The sequence below is a fragment of the Lithobates pipiens genome, unplaced genomic scaffold (assembly GCF_037356315.1).
Source record: "Lithobates pipiens isolate NorthernLeopardFrog02 unplaced genomic scaffold, aLitPip1_a1.2 Scaffold_8, whole genome shotgun sequence".
In the NCBI taxonomy this organism is placed as follows: Eukaryota; Metazoa; Chordata; class Amphibia; order Anura; family Ranidae; genus Lithobates; species Lithobates pipiens.
The window spans coordinates 160,667,967-160,685,751 of NW_027507903.1; the positions used below are offsets into that span (position 1 = coordinate 160,667,967).

Consider the following 17,785-nt stretch of genomic DNA (forward strand, 5'->3'; position numbering starts at 1 on the left):
TGCCCAGAATCTTTTACAGCCTTTTCCATCACTGCAGGATATCTCTCCCTTTGGTGGCTTTTCAGAAGTGATAATTTTTGCATCTGGACTGTGACCTGACATCCAATGGGAGTTGAGTTACCTGGTTACATTGTCAAGTTCACTTCTTTGTAGGTGAAATGTATCTTCATTTTATTTAATAAAGAGTGTTGTATTTGCACTGTCAGGTACACTCAGTTTTTTCAACTCTTACTTCCAGTTATATTTGCCATTTAATTGACATAGAGCCTGCAAGAATAAGCAGACAGCCTAGTGAGACGCAACACAACTGGAGATTTCTCTAGCCTGGAGTGCAGCTTTAAAAATCCATATATGTTACACAATGCTCCCAATAAATAAAACATAATAAGTATATTTTTAATTATATGCAAATTACCAGCTTAATACTATTGCTACTGAATCATTTAAAGGACTTATCCACACAGGCTTTGCTCTTTGACAGGCTGTAAGGAGGTATTGTATCGCAGTTGTAGGACACGGGACATAGTTCCTGCCATAGTGGTGAAGAAAGTTATCATGGTGGCGGCATGTGTACACCCTTGGCCACTGCCTCTGCAGCTAAAGGGGGTAATGGTTGGGGGCATCTTAAGCATGGGGTTTTGGTGCCTCCCAACCTCACATGTGAATGAGCCCATAAGCGAACAATTCAGCTTCATTTGACAAAAAGGTGCCATTGTTTTAGACTGGAGGATGCTAATATACTTGCTGCATGACATTTTTCTAAATGCTGTGTAAGATGGCAGAGAATAATAATTAAGTAATAATTACCTAATAAATTAAACAATATGTACAGTGGTATTACTCTATCCATCAATCAGAGTTAATCTTTTATTCATTTTCTAGCTCAAAACTTCTAAAAAGTGAAATCCGATTGCTGTGGGTTAATGCATTTTGCATATCATAACAGAAGACAGAAATGCTATATTTCCACCAGTTGCCTGGGTTTAACCTATATTAATACAAAACAGACAAGACTAAAGTAGATTTGTGAAGGAGAAGTGTGCTTTATGCACATACTGAATCCATCAAGTAATCTAATATTAGGAAATCTTTTGCGTTAAGATGTTGTGGTCAATATAACATATGTATTTACTTGGACCACTCTTAAATATTTTTTTTATCAAAATAGATAAATATTTTAGCTGTTGTGTTCCAGTCAACCAAATCTCAACTAGCCTAATGCATCTCTAATTATCATGTTGTGCCAGTAACGGAGAGCCCACATGCAGACATCTGTTATGTATTCTCTTGCCATTAAGTCTCTAATCTCTAGGTTTCTAGGCAGATAAGCTGAACTGGACTTTTGTTTCCAGCTTCATTTATAATCGTTCTGTTATATTAATTTCTATGTATGTTGTTCATCGACGTTCAAGACACAGTTCAGTTTCCATAGCAATTTGCTAAATTGCCAGTAGTTGCAAATTGTACAGACTCAAAATCTGCTCCCAGCATGTTTCCCTGATTCACACTGAGTACTCCCCTACACTCAAAAAATGAAGTTCAATTGTATTCAATAGACCAACAGAAAGGGTGCATTGTGTCAATAATGAAGATAGATTAGGGTAATATGTGATAAGGGAGCGCTATTCCTCAAGCTGATATAAAAAAAAGTGTATATATATATATATATATATATATATATATATATATATATATATGTATAGATCTATATATATGTCAGAAAATGATATGGAAGCAATTAAAGTGCATCGTGCTAAATAAATATAAAATTTATAATAATGGTGATACATTCATAAATCAACTTTTCAAAGTCCATTAGTAATCTTTTGTGCTGTGAATCTTATCTGTAACACCGTCACCAAGGCAAATCTTGTGAATAGCACCAGATGGAGATGTGAGTGAACTCACACACCAAATGGACATGAAGTCTTTAATTAAAAAGAAAGGTCGCAACAAGCTTTTTTGTATATATCTGTGGGTTTTGTTGATCTGTCATTGGAGCTGTAACTGGAAACCTGCGATTCTTCTTTCAACTGTGGGTATACCATTATGAAATAGACAGAAATTGGGACCATAGCCTAATAACGTTTAATAAAAGCAATCGTAAAAACAATGCCACACTGGCTGCTCACATTTTATGGTACCTTGTCCCGGCACTAGGGATAACAGCAGAATACCATCAGGTGGTGAACCCCACAGCCGCCCAGCCTCCGCTCGGTGTTTGGCATGCGTTTCACCACCATGGTATAGGAAACTGGAAATCGATGACTGGAAGTGACGTGACTGGGATGCGCCTCAACGTACGATTCATTTTACAAGGTGATCAGGCAGTGTCAGTCTGAATTTAGATCCATGTAGATGTTGTGGCCCAGTTCCTGTGAATAAGTTCCCTTCAAGATCAAGGCTTGCATGCACTTTTAACCTTGTTTACAGTAATCTCATTGGAATCACACTGATTGTAGGAGGCTGTAAATTAGGTGACTGCCAACAAAAATCTGTTAGCAGACAAATTATTTAAATGTGAACGATGTCCTTACAATAAAAAATATGTGCAGGAGAACTAAGGCCTCATGTACGTTGGGTATTTAGCCAGGCATGAGATCCTGGCATTTTGGTGCAGGAGAAAGGCACAGGTGCACTGTCCAGCCCCGCTGTCAGCAGCCTGTAAACCACTGGGAGGCTAAATGTTGCTTTGGCTGGACTAGGTTGGATGATGTACTGAGTGATACTAACATTTAGGACAATATACGCTCAGGGATGAATGCCCAGAGTGTACACTAAGCATAGGTATGCAGTAGCCTATCTGTGGCCATTTATATAGTTCAGCCAAAATTGGTAAAATAACTTTAACTGACAAGCTACAAGTAGTGAAACACATACTGGAATACACAAATACATGGTAGGGCTTTTTTTCATTAACTCAAAAAGGTATAGTTACCTATAGCAATAAATCCCAAAAAAATCACACATTCGTTTTAAGTAGAATAACATGCTGAAAACTAATTACTAGCTGGTTGGTTGGAGACAGCCTCTGTATGTTTTTCCCCAAGTTAATAGATAATGTTCAGTTACATCCTTTAAGGATTTCTCACTTTGCATTCCAGAAATGGTGATCACTCTTGATTCAGCAATCTCTCATGAAAAGCTGTCATTTACGTCATCCTTTTCAATGCAAATTTATCATAGAGTGACAGATTATTCAATTTAATTTAGTTCTGTGATCACTAGACTGTAATACATTGTTTAATCTGATGTGAAGAAGAATAAAGTGCAGCCTGTGATCATTTTAATTTATAACCAGTTAATAATTAAAAAAAAAGTGTTACTAATGGCCTTATTGAGGTGTTCTGATTTTAAATGATAACTCTTAACTGCAACAACTCAAAGCATCCGGTCTAAGGCTGGGTTCATATATGTACGAATCGAATGCAGGTTTTCCTGCATCCAATTTGCATGACATGTGAGTGTGACTGGCTTTCAATGGAGCCGGGTCACACAGGTCCGGGGCCACCGCGGAGCGGATTGCATAAGGGCACTGTGAGTGTTTGGGTCCGGTTCAGGTGCGAATTCAGGCAAAAATTCAGACCTGAATCGTACCTGAACTGATAAACAGGCACGCATCGGACCCCAGGCATGAACCCATGGCCACACATATGTGAACGGTGTCTTGAATGGTCTGACATCACCAGAGTAAATTCTGATTGGTTATTTGTGTTTTGTACTTAAAAAACAGTGCTGAAGAGTTAGAACTATTTATTGAATAAATCATTAAATGAAAACAATTTGATGAACTGACCTGATCATTAAATGAGGCCTAAAACTGGTCATAGATATGCAAGGATAATTCAATCATCAGAAGATGTCTTTTAATCCAACTTTAAAGATAAACACAAATACTTGAGTCCCCAATTATTCATGTTTATGGTATAGAGCAGGAAGGTAGGTTCAGACACTTCTAATTGTACAAGTTTTTTTTACCTGAGTGATACATATTTCCTTGAACTTGTTTTAGCCAGTTGTCTCCAAGTTTCTATAGTAATTAGTAGGGATGAGGTTTGGGTTTGATTCTACCATAGGTTTGGAGCAATTCCTGTGTGTGTGAATGTGGGAATTTGTCATAGTAAAAATAGTGCCTTTCTGACTTTTAAAGTCGGTCAGCTGGCTTATGCCTCGTACACACGATCAGATTTTCCGCAGACAAAACCTCTGACTTTTTTACGAAGGCATGTGCCTGGATTTTCTCTTTTTTGCAAAGGACAAGGAATTGTCGGCCAACAAACATGACCGTAGTGACGTACTACTTTGTTTTTCAGCTCTTTAGCGCCACTATTTGGGCTCCTTCTGCTAATTTCACGTTAGTAGAACTTTGGTGTGTGTTGATTTGCGCTTTTCATTTAGCTCTTTTCAGTTCATACTTTTCATTTTGTGCTTTTTAGTTAGTTTCTGAACCAGACATGTTTTGCGGAATCTGAGGAGATAACGTGTTATTTACTATTGGCCTTGGAGTTATTGCTTTGACCCAAGTCCAGTCCAGAAACAGGAGGAGGAGGAGTTTTTGGACCAAAAATCGGTTGCTTTCTTAAACGTGACCAATTATGTTATATGCCTTTGCTACAGAAGCTCCAGGAGAGTAATCCAGATGATTTTTGGAATTATCTCCAGATTACGGACCCCTGCTTTCACCAACTCTTAGCAATGTTGACCCCCTATATTAAGAAGCAGGACACATGCATGAGGCTTTTATTTAATTTTTTGGTTGAATATTAATGATTTGATTTGTTATATTTTTTTTATTTTTGGATGCATAGAATGCACTTTTTTTTTGTTCTATTGGCAGATAGCATGTTACATAGTTACATAGTTAGGTTGAAAAAAGACACAAGTCCATCCAGTTCAACCACAAAAAAAAAATATATCATACAATGCCCTACACCCAATTCTATACCCACAGTTGAACCCCAGCAGAGCATGATCCAATTTGCTAAAGCAGGGGAAAAAATTCCTTCCTGATCCCTCGAGAAGCAATCAGATTTTCCTCGGATCAACTTTACCTATAAATTTTAGTACCCAGTTATATTATGTACATTTAGGAAATAATCCAGGCCTTTCTTAAAGCAATCTACTGAGCTGGCCAGAACTACCTCTGCAGGGAGTCTATTCCAAATTTTCACAGCTCTTACTGTGAAGAAACCTTTCTGTATTTGGAGATTAAATCTCTTTTCCTCTAGATGTAAAGAGTGCCCCCTTGTCCTCTTTGTTGACTGTAAAGTGAATAACTCAACACCGAGTTCGCTATATGGACCCCTTATATGTTTATTTTTATTTGTTTTCTTTTTTTAATGCACAATAAAAAAAATTGTGGTGAAAAATACTTGGCTTTGTGTTTTACTGCAAATGACAGTTTGGGAGTAGGCAGTTACGTTTAAAAAAATACAATGTAAAATTGACAAGGGACACCAACATAGTTGTATCTTTGATCTTAAAAACTACAGGAAATCTTAAAAACTACAGGAAAGCATAATATTATTCTTGATACCACTAAAAAAAAGCCTTTGAAAGTTTGTTTGCAATAACTCCATCTGTATCACTAGCAAAGCAGCTTCATTATTATCCCATTAAAGAAGAAGAGAATGTGCGCTGCATTTCATGATTTCCTAATTTGCCACGTCACGAATGTTAATTCTCCATTCTGAATGCTACTTTACAAGACTGACCGCTTCTGGCTCATCCTTGCTTCTGGACTTGTGTACACACACTTGGAAAATCCAACAGCAGACATTTGTCCGCTGAAAATTTTAAAACCTGCCATCAAACATTTGTCTGCGTAAAATTCGACAACAATTGTCCGATGGAGCATACAAACGGTCAGATTTTCCGCCAATAGCCTGTCATTGTCACATTTCTTGTCGGAAAATCTGATTGTGTGCCTTTAGAGGGCCTATTGTGAAAGGGTGAGATCACAGCAGCCATAATGACAATGTAATTTAGCTGTGGTATGGAAAGCATAGGATTTTTTGCTGACATACTGCATAGAGAGAGATTATTGTAGGGCTTTTATTATCTGTAAGGTCCGTTAAGGTAGATGTAAACTTTACTGGATGTCATATAGATGCAAAATGCCTTGTATCTTGGACAGTTGGGTGGGAAGACTACAGGCAGGAGTGTGGTGTCAGACCTTGTTAAACCTTTGGTCCGGCCTAAAGTGGAACTAAACCCATCAATTGAATGGTTTTAAAAGACACTTACATTCCTGGAATCCTGTCACATTTGCTTGTGCTCTCAACCAAACTGTCAAACCAATAAATGTCTGGTGTCATTATGGATCACATATGCAACACCATAGCATTTGAAGACCAAACAGACTAATGCCGCGTACACACGATCTGACTTTCTGCCAACAAAACTGTGTATTTTTGTTCAAAGGATGTTGGCTCAAACTTGTCTTGCATACACACGGTCACACAAATGTTGGCCCAAAATTGTGACCGCGGTGATGTACAAGATGTACGACAAACCAAGAAAAAGGAAGTTCAATAGCCAGTGTGGCTTTTTCTGCTTGATTCTGAGCATGAGTGAACTTTTGTAAGCTGGACTTGTGTACACACGATCAGACTTTCTGCCAACAAAGTTAAGTTGGCTGAAAATTGGAGAACCTGCTCTCAAACATTTGTGGGCAGAAATTCCGACAGCAAATGTTCTATGGAGCATACACACGGTCGGACTTTCCGACAACAAGCTCACATCCAACATTTCCCGTCGGAAAGTCTGATAGTGTGTACCTGGCATAAGATGGCAGCTTCCTTGGCCAAAAAGGATAGGGAGGATTTAGTTCCCCTTTAATGCTGCAGATGCCGTGCCTCTTGTCCCTGTCCATATGCACTGCAGTCATAATAAGCTGCATATGTTTTTTTTCACAGGCTCTTTCTTAATTGTTGCAGGATGCAATTGTTTTTTTCAAAGGCTTTTTTTAATGCATATGAATGGGTAAGAGGATGGGGAAGACAAGGACAGAGCCTTACCACCCCACAACTTAAAGTGCCCAAAAAAAGGACTTTTACATCAGTATTATCAGCTGTTATTTTCATGAGCGCTGGCGTTTAAAATAAAGGCTTTCCAAGAGATAGTATCATGGTAAAGCTTATATGAGATTTTAGTGTGTGGGTCTACCACTGTTGGTGGAGGAAGTGGATGCCCTCACTCACCCAAGGAATAGTGACCTAGCAGAGGCCTTTCCTCTACTGCCTTTGGTCATGAAGTTCCAGGGGTGACTGTTGTCTGTCTATCTCACTATGATAGCAAGCATGCCGATTGGCCCGCAGGCCCTGGGTTTACCCTAGCCATGGAACCTAACCAGGACCAAGCACTTCAGCTACCAGTATTTCCACAACACCAGTCCCACGATGGACTGGAAATTCATTGGGAAGGATTGGAGGACTTGGACCATCTTCTGGATGTGCTTCAATCCTGGCAAGGTTTCAAAAAAGATGTCAACAAATACTATTTACGCCGAAGTCTGTAACAGGTTCACTGCCCTCGTAGCTGAGCAGAATTTTGATCCTTGCAACCCAGAGGTTGCCGAGTTGCTATAATTTCTTCGGATGGATCTGGATTTGGGACTCAGCCTAGTTCCATAAGGGCAAAAATTTCAGCCATTTCAGCTTTCACCAGGGAAAATGGGCATGTGAGGGGCCAGGGGATTGCTTCACAAGGTCAGTCCTGAGACTTTGCCCTGAGGAGGAATAACATTCTCCAGTAGGTTTTTATTCTGGTCCTGGTTTTCCTTGCCAGAACTCTGTTTGCATCATTAGAAAGCAATCCTCAGTGGGACATCATTCGAGAAGCAGCGTCCCTCGATAACTTCAGGCGATAACTTCATGGGGCAGATTATCGGATCTGCGAGTACTTGGAGCTACAGAGTCCTACATCTCATTCCTTCTGGACAAGTTAGGCCAGTGCCCCTTGAGCACCTTTGTTGAGCAACTAAGTACATCCCGACGCCCATCTTGGTACACCCTGCACTCGGCCGCAGTAAGCCAGCAGCAGACGTCTTGTTACACCCAGTCCATATAATTCAGGCTGGGTGTAACAAGATGTCCGCTGCTGCTTTTATGCGGCCGAGTGCAAGGAGTACCAAGATGGGCTAGGCAGGCAGCCTTCCCTTTCATGGAATTTCAGTGCTTGGCCATCAATGCCCATAAATGCCACCTATCAGTGCCCAATGCCTGTAAGTGCCGCCTGTCAGTGCCAGCCACCTGTCAGTGCTATCTATCAGTGCCAGCCACCTATCAATGCCCTCTATCACTGCCCAATGACCATAAGTGCCCCTATCAGTGCCAACCACCTGTCAGTTCCATCTATCAGTGCCAGCCACCTATCAATGCCATCTATCAGTGCCAGCCACCTATCAATGCCATCTATCAGTGCCAGCCATCTATCAATGCCCCCCTCTGTCAGTGCCATCTATCATTGCCAACTATTTGTCAGTTACAGCCATCAGTCAGTGCTACATATCAGTGCCCATCAGTGCCACCTAATCCTATCAGTGCTGTACATCAGTGCCACCTAATCTGTATTATGGTCTGAAAACTGTTACATGACATTAAAAGAAAAGTATTGGTAACCAGTATCGGCAAGTACTTGAACAAAAGTATCGGTACTTGTACTCGGTCTTAAAAAAGTGGTATCAGGACAACCCTAATTTGAACATCTACTAGTGAATGGTCAGCTGTAGACAAAAAGACTCTTTGCATAAACACAATAAATAAAAGTGTACTCTAAACTTTAGAAAAGATTGACCAGCAGCAAGGTGGTAGCTTGGTGGAAAAGTTAAAACTGTGCAGACACAAGCAAGGCAAGTTTGTTTTCCACAATTAAAAATACAATAATTTCTAATCTATGGCCATTGTATGTTATGTGAGACGATGAGGTTTATTTACTAAAGAGGGCAAAATTAGTCACACTTCTGCAGAGAAACCAACCAACCAACCAAAGTTGCCAGGCTTTATTGCTAAAGCTTAATTAAACAAGCTGAGGTTAGAAGCTGATTGGTTTCTCTGTGGAATTGTGACCCATTTTGCCCTCTAGCTTTCATAAATAAACTCCTATTTGACCAATTTATTCTATGCATCCTTCAGTTTAGGATTCAACAGTATGGCAGAAATAACTCAGTTCGGTGAAACTTGTTTAAAACCTTTCCTGTATCCTTTTAATTTTCTGTTGTCAGAGGGCCTGAGAATACAGAATTGATCCTAAAATAAATCACTGGCCATTTCACGTACGCTATTCTTGGGAGCTATTCAGTAGCAGGAAAAAAAACTATCAAAATTTGTAATGTTAACTGTGCAGTAAAAGACAGCGAAACATATATGCAGGTTGGAAGCATGTGAGAGGTCTGAAACTCTTTAGATCAGGGTTTCTCAAAAAAGGTTCCTCCTCAGGTTGCTAGGGGTTTTCTTAAGCAATGAGCTATTCTTGACTCAGATAAGTTCCCACAGACACCCTTGATTTTTTTTTTTTTTAGCTACTTGTAAGGGGGTAACTCTTCCCAATAACCACAAGTGTAAAGAGCATTCTTCCCACTGTCCATCACACAAATTTATTTTTAGGCCTGAATTCGGTCTGAATTTTTGGCTGAATTCGGATCTGAAATGGAACAGAAGACTAACAAGACTCGTCTGCAAACTATTCCGCAGCCGGAGCTGTGTGAACCGGCTCCATTGAGAGCTGGTCACAGTCTCCTGACATGCGAATTGGATGCGGAGAAACATGTAGAACTATGTTTTTGAAGTTTTTGGTGTAGCAGTACAGTATTAAATAAAAAACTGTTAATGGCACTTCTAAATTCTGTTTTGAGGACACAAATTAGTATTTGTAATTTAGTCAGCAGTGATCCTTACCCCATCCAAAATTGACTATTTACATTCATGAAGCCATTTACACTGACACTGCTGTTTTTCAAACCTATCCAAAGTCTTAATATATGTAATTCTACCAGCATTTTCTTTACCTGACTAGAATTCTCATTAAAATTGGCACCAGAAATACTTGCTTTCTTTGCTGTAGGCACAGTTTTAGGTACGGGAGTGACAGTGAACTATTGTAGTGATGTCAAACATGCAGCTTCAGGTTATGCAGTATGAAGTGAATTTGTTGAGCAATCAAATGCCAGACAAAGCACTCGCCCTAAGTCATATTCACAAGAAGTTAAATATGTGTAAAAGTTCTACAAGAAAGATGTACCAATTCTTGAACTACAGGAAGGACTTGAAATTCTGGTCTAAAGGAATGACAAATAAAGATAACATCTAGAAACTGATTACCATAGTGGACTTTTCTTTGTCCCTCCCTTATGCATTTTTTTGTTGCAAGCTTTGCAAAAGCGAAGACATCTTTATGTTTTAAAATGAATACTAGTCTGCTTGCAGTTTTCATTTTCCAGAAATTGAAAACTGGGTGGAAACTAAGCAGAAACATGAAGAAGCTGTTATTGTGAGCATTGTAGTTATTGTGAGCATGTAACATTTTACAAGTTATTTCTACTAGGTATTGTAACAAATTATTGTGAACATGTAACATTATGACCTCTTTCACACTGGGGCATCAGGGCCGTCGGCGGTAAAGCACCGCTATTTTTAGCACCGTTTTACCGTTGTTGCAGGGGTTTTTGGCTGCTAGCAGGGTGGTTTTAATCACCGCTAGCGGCCAAAAAAGGGTTAAAACCACCCACAAAGTGCCACTGCAGCGGCGCTTTGCCGGCGGTTCAGTTCAATGGGCAGGAGTGATGTATGCACTGCCCCTTCACTGCTCCAAAGATGCAGCTTGCAGGACTTTTTTTAGCATCCTGTCAGCGTACGGCTCCAGTGTGAAAGCCCTCCTGCTTTCACACTGGAGAGATGGGAGAGGCGCTTTACAGGTGCTTTGCAGGTGCTATTTTTAACGCTGTCACGCCTGTAAAGTGCCTCAGTGTGCAAGGGGTCTACAGTATTCCCCAAACTATGCTTGTTCTGATCATGCTTCCAGTGCTTTATCTTTACAACGTATTGGAGGTTATTTTCTAAAATTGGAGCGTGCAAAATCTGGTGCAGCTTCCAGTTATTATTTCCAAAGCTTAATTTAACAACCTGAAGTTAGAAGCTTATTGGCTATCATGCACTGCTGCAAAAGTTTTAGTAAGTCTCCCCCACTGGGCCTGATTTACTAAAGCAAATTAACAAGAGCAGGAATAAATTGCTATGGTACTAGTACATTGCAGGTTTGCATGTGAATGTCTGTGCACATAGTATAGGTGATCTCTAAACTCATATAGCAAATCATACACTGATATTTAAAGCGGGATTCCACCCTAAAGTGGAACCTCCGCTGATCGGATCCCTCCCCCCCTCCGGTGTCACAATTGACACCTTTCAGGGGGGAGGGGGGTGGAGATACCTGTCAAAGACAGGTATTTTCACCCACTTTCGGGCATAGACTCCCGTGGGAGTCTACGCCATTTCCTGCCCTGCCGCGCTGTCTGCTGGGACACACACGGGTCCCAGTGACAGCGCGGAGATTTCCTATTGCGCGGCGCGACTCGCGCATGCGCAGTAGGGAACCGGGAAGTGAAGCCGATTCGCTTCACTTCCTGATTCCCTCACCTAGAATGGTGGCGGCAGCAGCCGAGAGCCGAGCGATCGATCAGCCTCGGCTGCCGGCATCGCTGGAACCCGGGACAGGTGAGTGTCCATTTATTAAAAGTCAGCAGCTGTAGTATTTATAGCTGCTGGCTTTTAATATTTTTTTTTTGGTGGAATCCCTCTTTAATGTGTATATTGTAGGTCTAGTTTGCATTTTATGTAAAACATCGAAATAATGCTGCATTTGTGAATTTTGTTCCAATAAGGTGCTGGAGATTCCATAGCAAACCACACTTATTGCTCAATAACCAGCATATATGCCGTAGCCTGTCCATGTGCATCACAGACACCTAGTAAATTCCATAAGGATGCAATGGGGGACATTTACTAAAACTGTTGCCCTCAGAATCTGGTGCAAGCTTGCATGGTAGCCAATCAGCTTCTAACTTCAGCTTATTCAATTAAATGTTGACAATAAAACCTAGAACCTGATTGGTTTCTATGCAGAGCTGCACCAGATTTTGCACTCTTCAGTTTTAGTAAGTAGCCCCCAGTGAACTTACCTAAACAATCAAGGACATGACATATGCTGAAATCCTATAGTGACAAATTAGTTTTCAAAATCTGTTTTTAAAGATGTTGTATTTTATGAATTAACTCGCCAGCATTAAAGTGGAAGCAAACCCATAGATTTAACAGTTTCAAAAAAACAATTACATTGAGTTTTGTTCTCAACCAAACTGTCAATTTATCCAATGGCTGGTGTCATAACTGATCTTTTGTGCAGTATCATGGCAGTTGATGAATAATGAAAAAGAAAAAATGCAGTTCGATAGACACGGACTGCAAAAGGGGTTACACAGAGTCTGTGTTTGTTGTGTGTGTTATTTATGTATGTCCTGTTGGTAATCTGTCTTTGATGGTATAGGTATTGTCTACTTATATGGGTATTCTCTATGAATTGCTCTTGGTTTTTATTAATTTAATTGTGGTTAATAATGAAATTTAATATATAAAAATAAAATATAATATTCAAATTAATTAACCCCCCTAGCGTTAATCCCGAGTCTGGCTTGGGTTAGGATTTTACTGATAGGAGCGGTAACCCCGAGCCAGACTCGGGATCGCTTTGCTGGATGCAGGGGAGGACACAGGGAGAGTTACTTACCTTGTCCCCTGGATCCAGCGATGTCCTCCGCGCTGTGTGATCGAGCCGTCCTCCGCTCGATTCACAGTGCCAAATGCCGCCGAGCTCCATTCCCTGTGGCGTTACGGCACACGGGAGCGGAGAACGGCGGCAAATTCAAAAAAGTTAAAGTACACAAAACACACACAGCACTGTAATCTTACAGATTACAGTACTGTATTACAAAATTACACACACCCTTTGTCCCTAGTGGTCTGTGCAATGCCCTGCATGCACTTTAATATTATAAATACTGTTTTTTCTGCCTGGAATTTGGAGATTGTCCATAGCAACCAAAAAGTGTCCCTTTTTCAGTGTTTTAGGATTTGATTACATTATTGAATATTTTTTATTATTCTTTATTATATTATAAACTTTATCATACCCGGGATGTCTGCTAGACTCTGGTTTGAACATATTTAAGAGAGTTATTCCTAAGAATTACAGGACTACAATATAAGACGCCAAATTTCCATGCAAAATAATTGTACCGCTTTTAGCACCTAAATCCAGACTGAATCATACCACCAGGGAGGTTAACCTTATTCTGAATTATTTTTTGGCACCAAAAGTAACCCCTTTTGCAGTCCATGTCTATCGAACTGCGTTTTTTCTTTTTCTATATGCCACTTGGTTACGGCGCCAAAACCTTAATTAAGGATGAATTATTTAATGTGTGGTCGAATAAAGTGACCCCTTATTAGTGGACAAACGTGCACCTTTTTTCCCTTTCCCCTTTTACTAAAATTAAATCAGTTGATGAATAAATAGAGGTCAAGATGGCAGCTTCCTTGGCTGAAAATGTAAGGAGGGTTTACTTCCACTTTAATTGAGTCCCCCAATGGTCATATTTAAAAAACAAAACAAAAAGACAGGAACCTCCATGTACTTTTGTGAGACCATATTTTTTCCATTATGATTTTGTGGCATTTGGAAGAAGGCAAATGCTAGTGAATGCTTTCCAGTGCACAATAATCTGCTGCATTCTTGTATCCCCTACCAATACACTGAATGAATATCGCTTCCACTGCAGACTTACGATAATAAGTAGATTAGAAATTGTTTTGCAATGCTCTGCCAGCTAATACAAACAATTCATTAATATTTTATATGGGCCTATCCTGCTTATTCAGCACTGTTACATCCAGGTTTGATGCTTTTGCTTGTAGGTCATCAAATTCCAGCTTGGGAGCTGGGCCAAAGCTTCTATGTTATGGTTATGAACCTTTCTTTTTAGGTTACATTCAAGTGCTTCTCAGTTGTTGATCATCAGTCTATGGCCAATATGCATTTACCAGATCTTATTTGTGTATTGTAGCTTTTTCCTGTGATTCGGGACAATACTTGGACATCAAGAACCAGTCATGCAGTGAATGTTCTGCGGGAACGTATTCCCTTGGAACTGGGATCAAGTTTGATGAATGGGATGAATTGCCATCGGGATTTAACAATGTGGCAACATTTATGGAGACAGCCGCTGACTTCACTGGAAACAGACCTGACAGCTGTGATAAGTATGTGTTTGTTTTATAATAAAAAATGATTCTGTGCCGTTTTATCACAATTTGCTCTCCTTAGCTACTAAAGTGGAAACACACTGCAGTATCCTTAAATGTTCACACTGCAGAGCTTATTAATTTCTATCCGATTGTTTTAAAATACGTGGTCAGCAGTTTGTTTCTTGGTGACTCACTGGGATTGATTTACTAAAACTGGAGAGTGCAAAATCTGGCGCAGCTGTGCATGGTATCCAATTAGCTTCTAACCGCTTGTTAAATTAAAGTTTTAAATACATTGTAAAGATTAAAATCCTACTTAAAGTGTTACTAAACCCACAACCGTAAAATCAGTCTGTATATGCAGTAAAGCATACTTGTTATACCCACTGTGGAACCTAAGGGGTTAATCCTCCACATTGTGTAAAAAGCCTGTTTGATCCTGTCTTTACTAATCCTCCCCTTCTTTTACTGTCCCCAATTCATCTGTTGATAGAACAGAGCCCTAGGAGGCACTCTGGACAGAGAGGGTTGTTTACGAAAGGCAAATCCACTTTGCACTACAAGTGCAAACTACAAGTGCAAAGTTCACTTGGAAGTGCAGTTGCTGTAGATCCGAGGGGGACATGCGGGGAAAATAAAAAACAGCATTTTACCTTGCACATGATTGGATAATAAAATCAGCAGAGCTTCCCCTCATTTCAGATCTACCCCTCAGATTTACAGCGATTGCACTTCCAAGTGCACTTGTAGTGCAAAGTGGATTTGCCTTTTATAAATAACCCCCCAGTGTCAGCCTTATAGGACAGTGTCACGTACCTTAAGGCAGAGCCCGGAATGCAGGGAGCGGCCTCTCATAGACCTCTGACTCGGGAGGCCCTGGTAGTGATGACAGGGGCTCGGGAGCACAGAGGAGCACAAGTGCCTGACTGGATGGTTGATGTAGAAAGCAGCAGACCGTTGATGGTGGAGGTGTCCTGTAGTCCAACAGCGGAATGCAGGTAATGGTAAGGTTAAGCAGACAGCGGGCGGATTCCTGTAGTCTGGCAGCGGAGTGTAGGTGATCGCAGGATACAACGGACAACAGGAGGAGTTCTGTAGTCCAACAGTGGGTGCAAGTGCGAACAGGATATAGCAGGTAGTGGAAAGAGTCCTGTAGTCCGCAGCAAGAGGTAGGAGGCAACAGGGCACAGAGGAGACAACCGCCGGGTGCGGTGGTGGACTGGGAGGTGTCCTGTAGTCCAGCAGCGATAAACAGGCAACCAGCAGATAACGGATAGTACAACAGTCCAGGTCAGGCACAGGCGAGCAGATCAGGTACAGAAGCGGAATCCAGAAGAGTAGTCGGGTACAAAGCCAAAAGTCGGGGGCAGGCAGCAAACAGCGAAGTCAGGAACAAGCCGGGTTCAATACGGATCAGGATACGGATTCAGATTCAGGTTCAGGTTCAGATACAGGATACCAGAGTACACGGGAATGCTGTTGATCAGGCAGCAAGGCAGTAAAGCAAGGATCCACTTTAAATAGCGCCACGCGCGCACCGCGATAACGCTCTTCTTACCGCACAGAAGATCTTCTGCGACTTGCGCCGCTCGGATGCCGGTGAGAAGAATCTTCCTGACATTGCCCCCTCCAATGGGCAGCCTCCGGATGCCCAACTGGGACATCTTACCTGGGTGAGATCTTTTGAAAGCCAGAACCAACCTCTTGGCGTGGATGCCAGCCTCTGGTTCCCAGGAGTTCTCTTCTGGCCCATACCCCTTCCACTTCACCAGATATTGGACTTGGTTGCGTCTCTTTCTGCAATCTAAAATCGCTTCAACCTCAAATTCTTCCTCACTATTAATAAGCACAGGTTCAGGGGGACCAACGTTCCGATCGGTGAAGGGATCCCGGATTGAGGGTTTTAGAAGGGCCACATGGAACACTGGGTGGATACGAAATGATTCCGGTAGTTTCAGTTCATAGGCCACATTATTAATTTTCCTGGTTACTGAGAAGGGAACCACAAATCTTGGGCCCAGTTTTCTGGATGGGCATGCCAATTTCAAGTTCAGGGTAGACAGCCAAACCAAATCCCCGGGTTTTAGATCGAGCTCCCCTCTCCTCCTTTTGTCAAAAACCGCCTTGTTGCGTTCTTGGGTCCTTGCCATCGTCTCTTGAAGCAGCTTGTTATTGGTGCAGAAAAAGTTCAAAGTTTCTTGAGCCGCCGGAACCGTACATTCTGGAATGTTGGTTGATAAGGACAGAGGGTGAAAACCATAGTTCGCAAAAAAGGGAGATTGATTCGTTGCAGAATGAACAGAGTTGTTGTAGGCGAACTCGGCAAGTGGTAAAAGGGATACCCAATCGTCTTGCGAAAAAGAAGAATAACATCGCAAATATTGCTCGAGGGTCTGGTTTGTTCGTTCGGTCTGGCCATTGGTTTGGGGGTGGTAGGCAGAAAAGAACGAAAGGTCAATATTCAGGGACTCACACAAAGCTCTCCAAAATTTCGATGTAAATTGCACCCCACGATCGGAAACAATGTTTGCAGGTATACCGTGGAGCCTTACTATTTCCTTAACCACTACAATACAGGGCACTTTCGCCCCCTTCCTTCCCAGCCCAATTTTCAGCTTTCAGCGCTCTAGCGCTTTCAGTGACAATTGCGCGGTCATGCTACACTGTACCCAAATGAAATTGTTATCATTTTGTTCGCACAAATAGAGCTTTATTTTGGTGTTATTTATTCACGACTCCGTTTTTTTTTTTTTGCGATATAAGCGCAAAAAAAGCGGAAATTTGGAAAAAAAACAATATTTTCTTTTTTCTATTTGAAAAGAAATCCAATAAAATCAAATTTTGTCATAAATTTAAGCCAAAATTTATTCTGCTACATGTTTTTGGTAAAAATTTTTTCGTTAAGTGTATAATAATTGGTTTGTGTGATCACGGACATATGTACGCAAATGATCATGTACATATGTGTGCAGGTGATCACGTACATATGTGTGCAGATAATCATTGGGACATGTGATTTTAGTGGGACATATGTGGGGGACATGTTTTTATTATTAGGGACATGTGTTTTTATTATTTGGGGACATGTATGTTTTGGGGACATGTGTGTTTTGGGGACATATGTGGGGACTGTGTTTGTACTGTGTGGTGTGTTGTGTGTTTACACTACACTGATGATCAGTGAGTAAAAAGCTGTAAAAAGCAGCCCATACTCACTGATCATCAGCCGGCTGCAGCGTTCTGCTCTCCTCTCCTCAGCGGTGACTTCCGTGTGAGGAGAGGAGAGCCGATTGCCTAGCAACCGGCTGTTTGTTTACATCACATGACGGCCGTGATTGGACACGGCCGTCATGTGATCAGGAGGGCCAATCACAGAGCCCTCCTGCCGATCTGAGATGTGCCGTGTCCGGGTGACACTAGCACATCGGGATCGAGCCGCTGCGCGGGCACGCGCGCGAGCGATCCCGCTACTCCTGAAGGACGTTCCT

The 17,785-nt window shown here is 41.3% G+C and overlaps 1 protein-coding gene across 1 annotated transcript in view; it reads left to right on the plus strand.

Moving 5' to 3' along the window:
- The window catches only part of ELAPOR2 (endosome-lysosome associated apoptosis and autophagy regulator family member 2), a 164,312-nt gene that overhangs the window by 76,995 nt on the left and 69,532 nt on the right, over window positions 1–17,785 (plus strand). Inside the window, exon 3 of the mRNA XM_077473410.1 lies at window positions 14,117–14,312. Within this exon, the coding sequence (XP_077329536.1) occupies window positions 14,117–14,312 (196 nt within the window). The remainder of the gene's footprint in view (window positions 1–14,116; window positions 14,313–17,785) is intronic.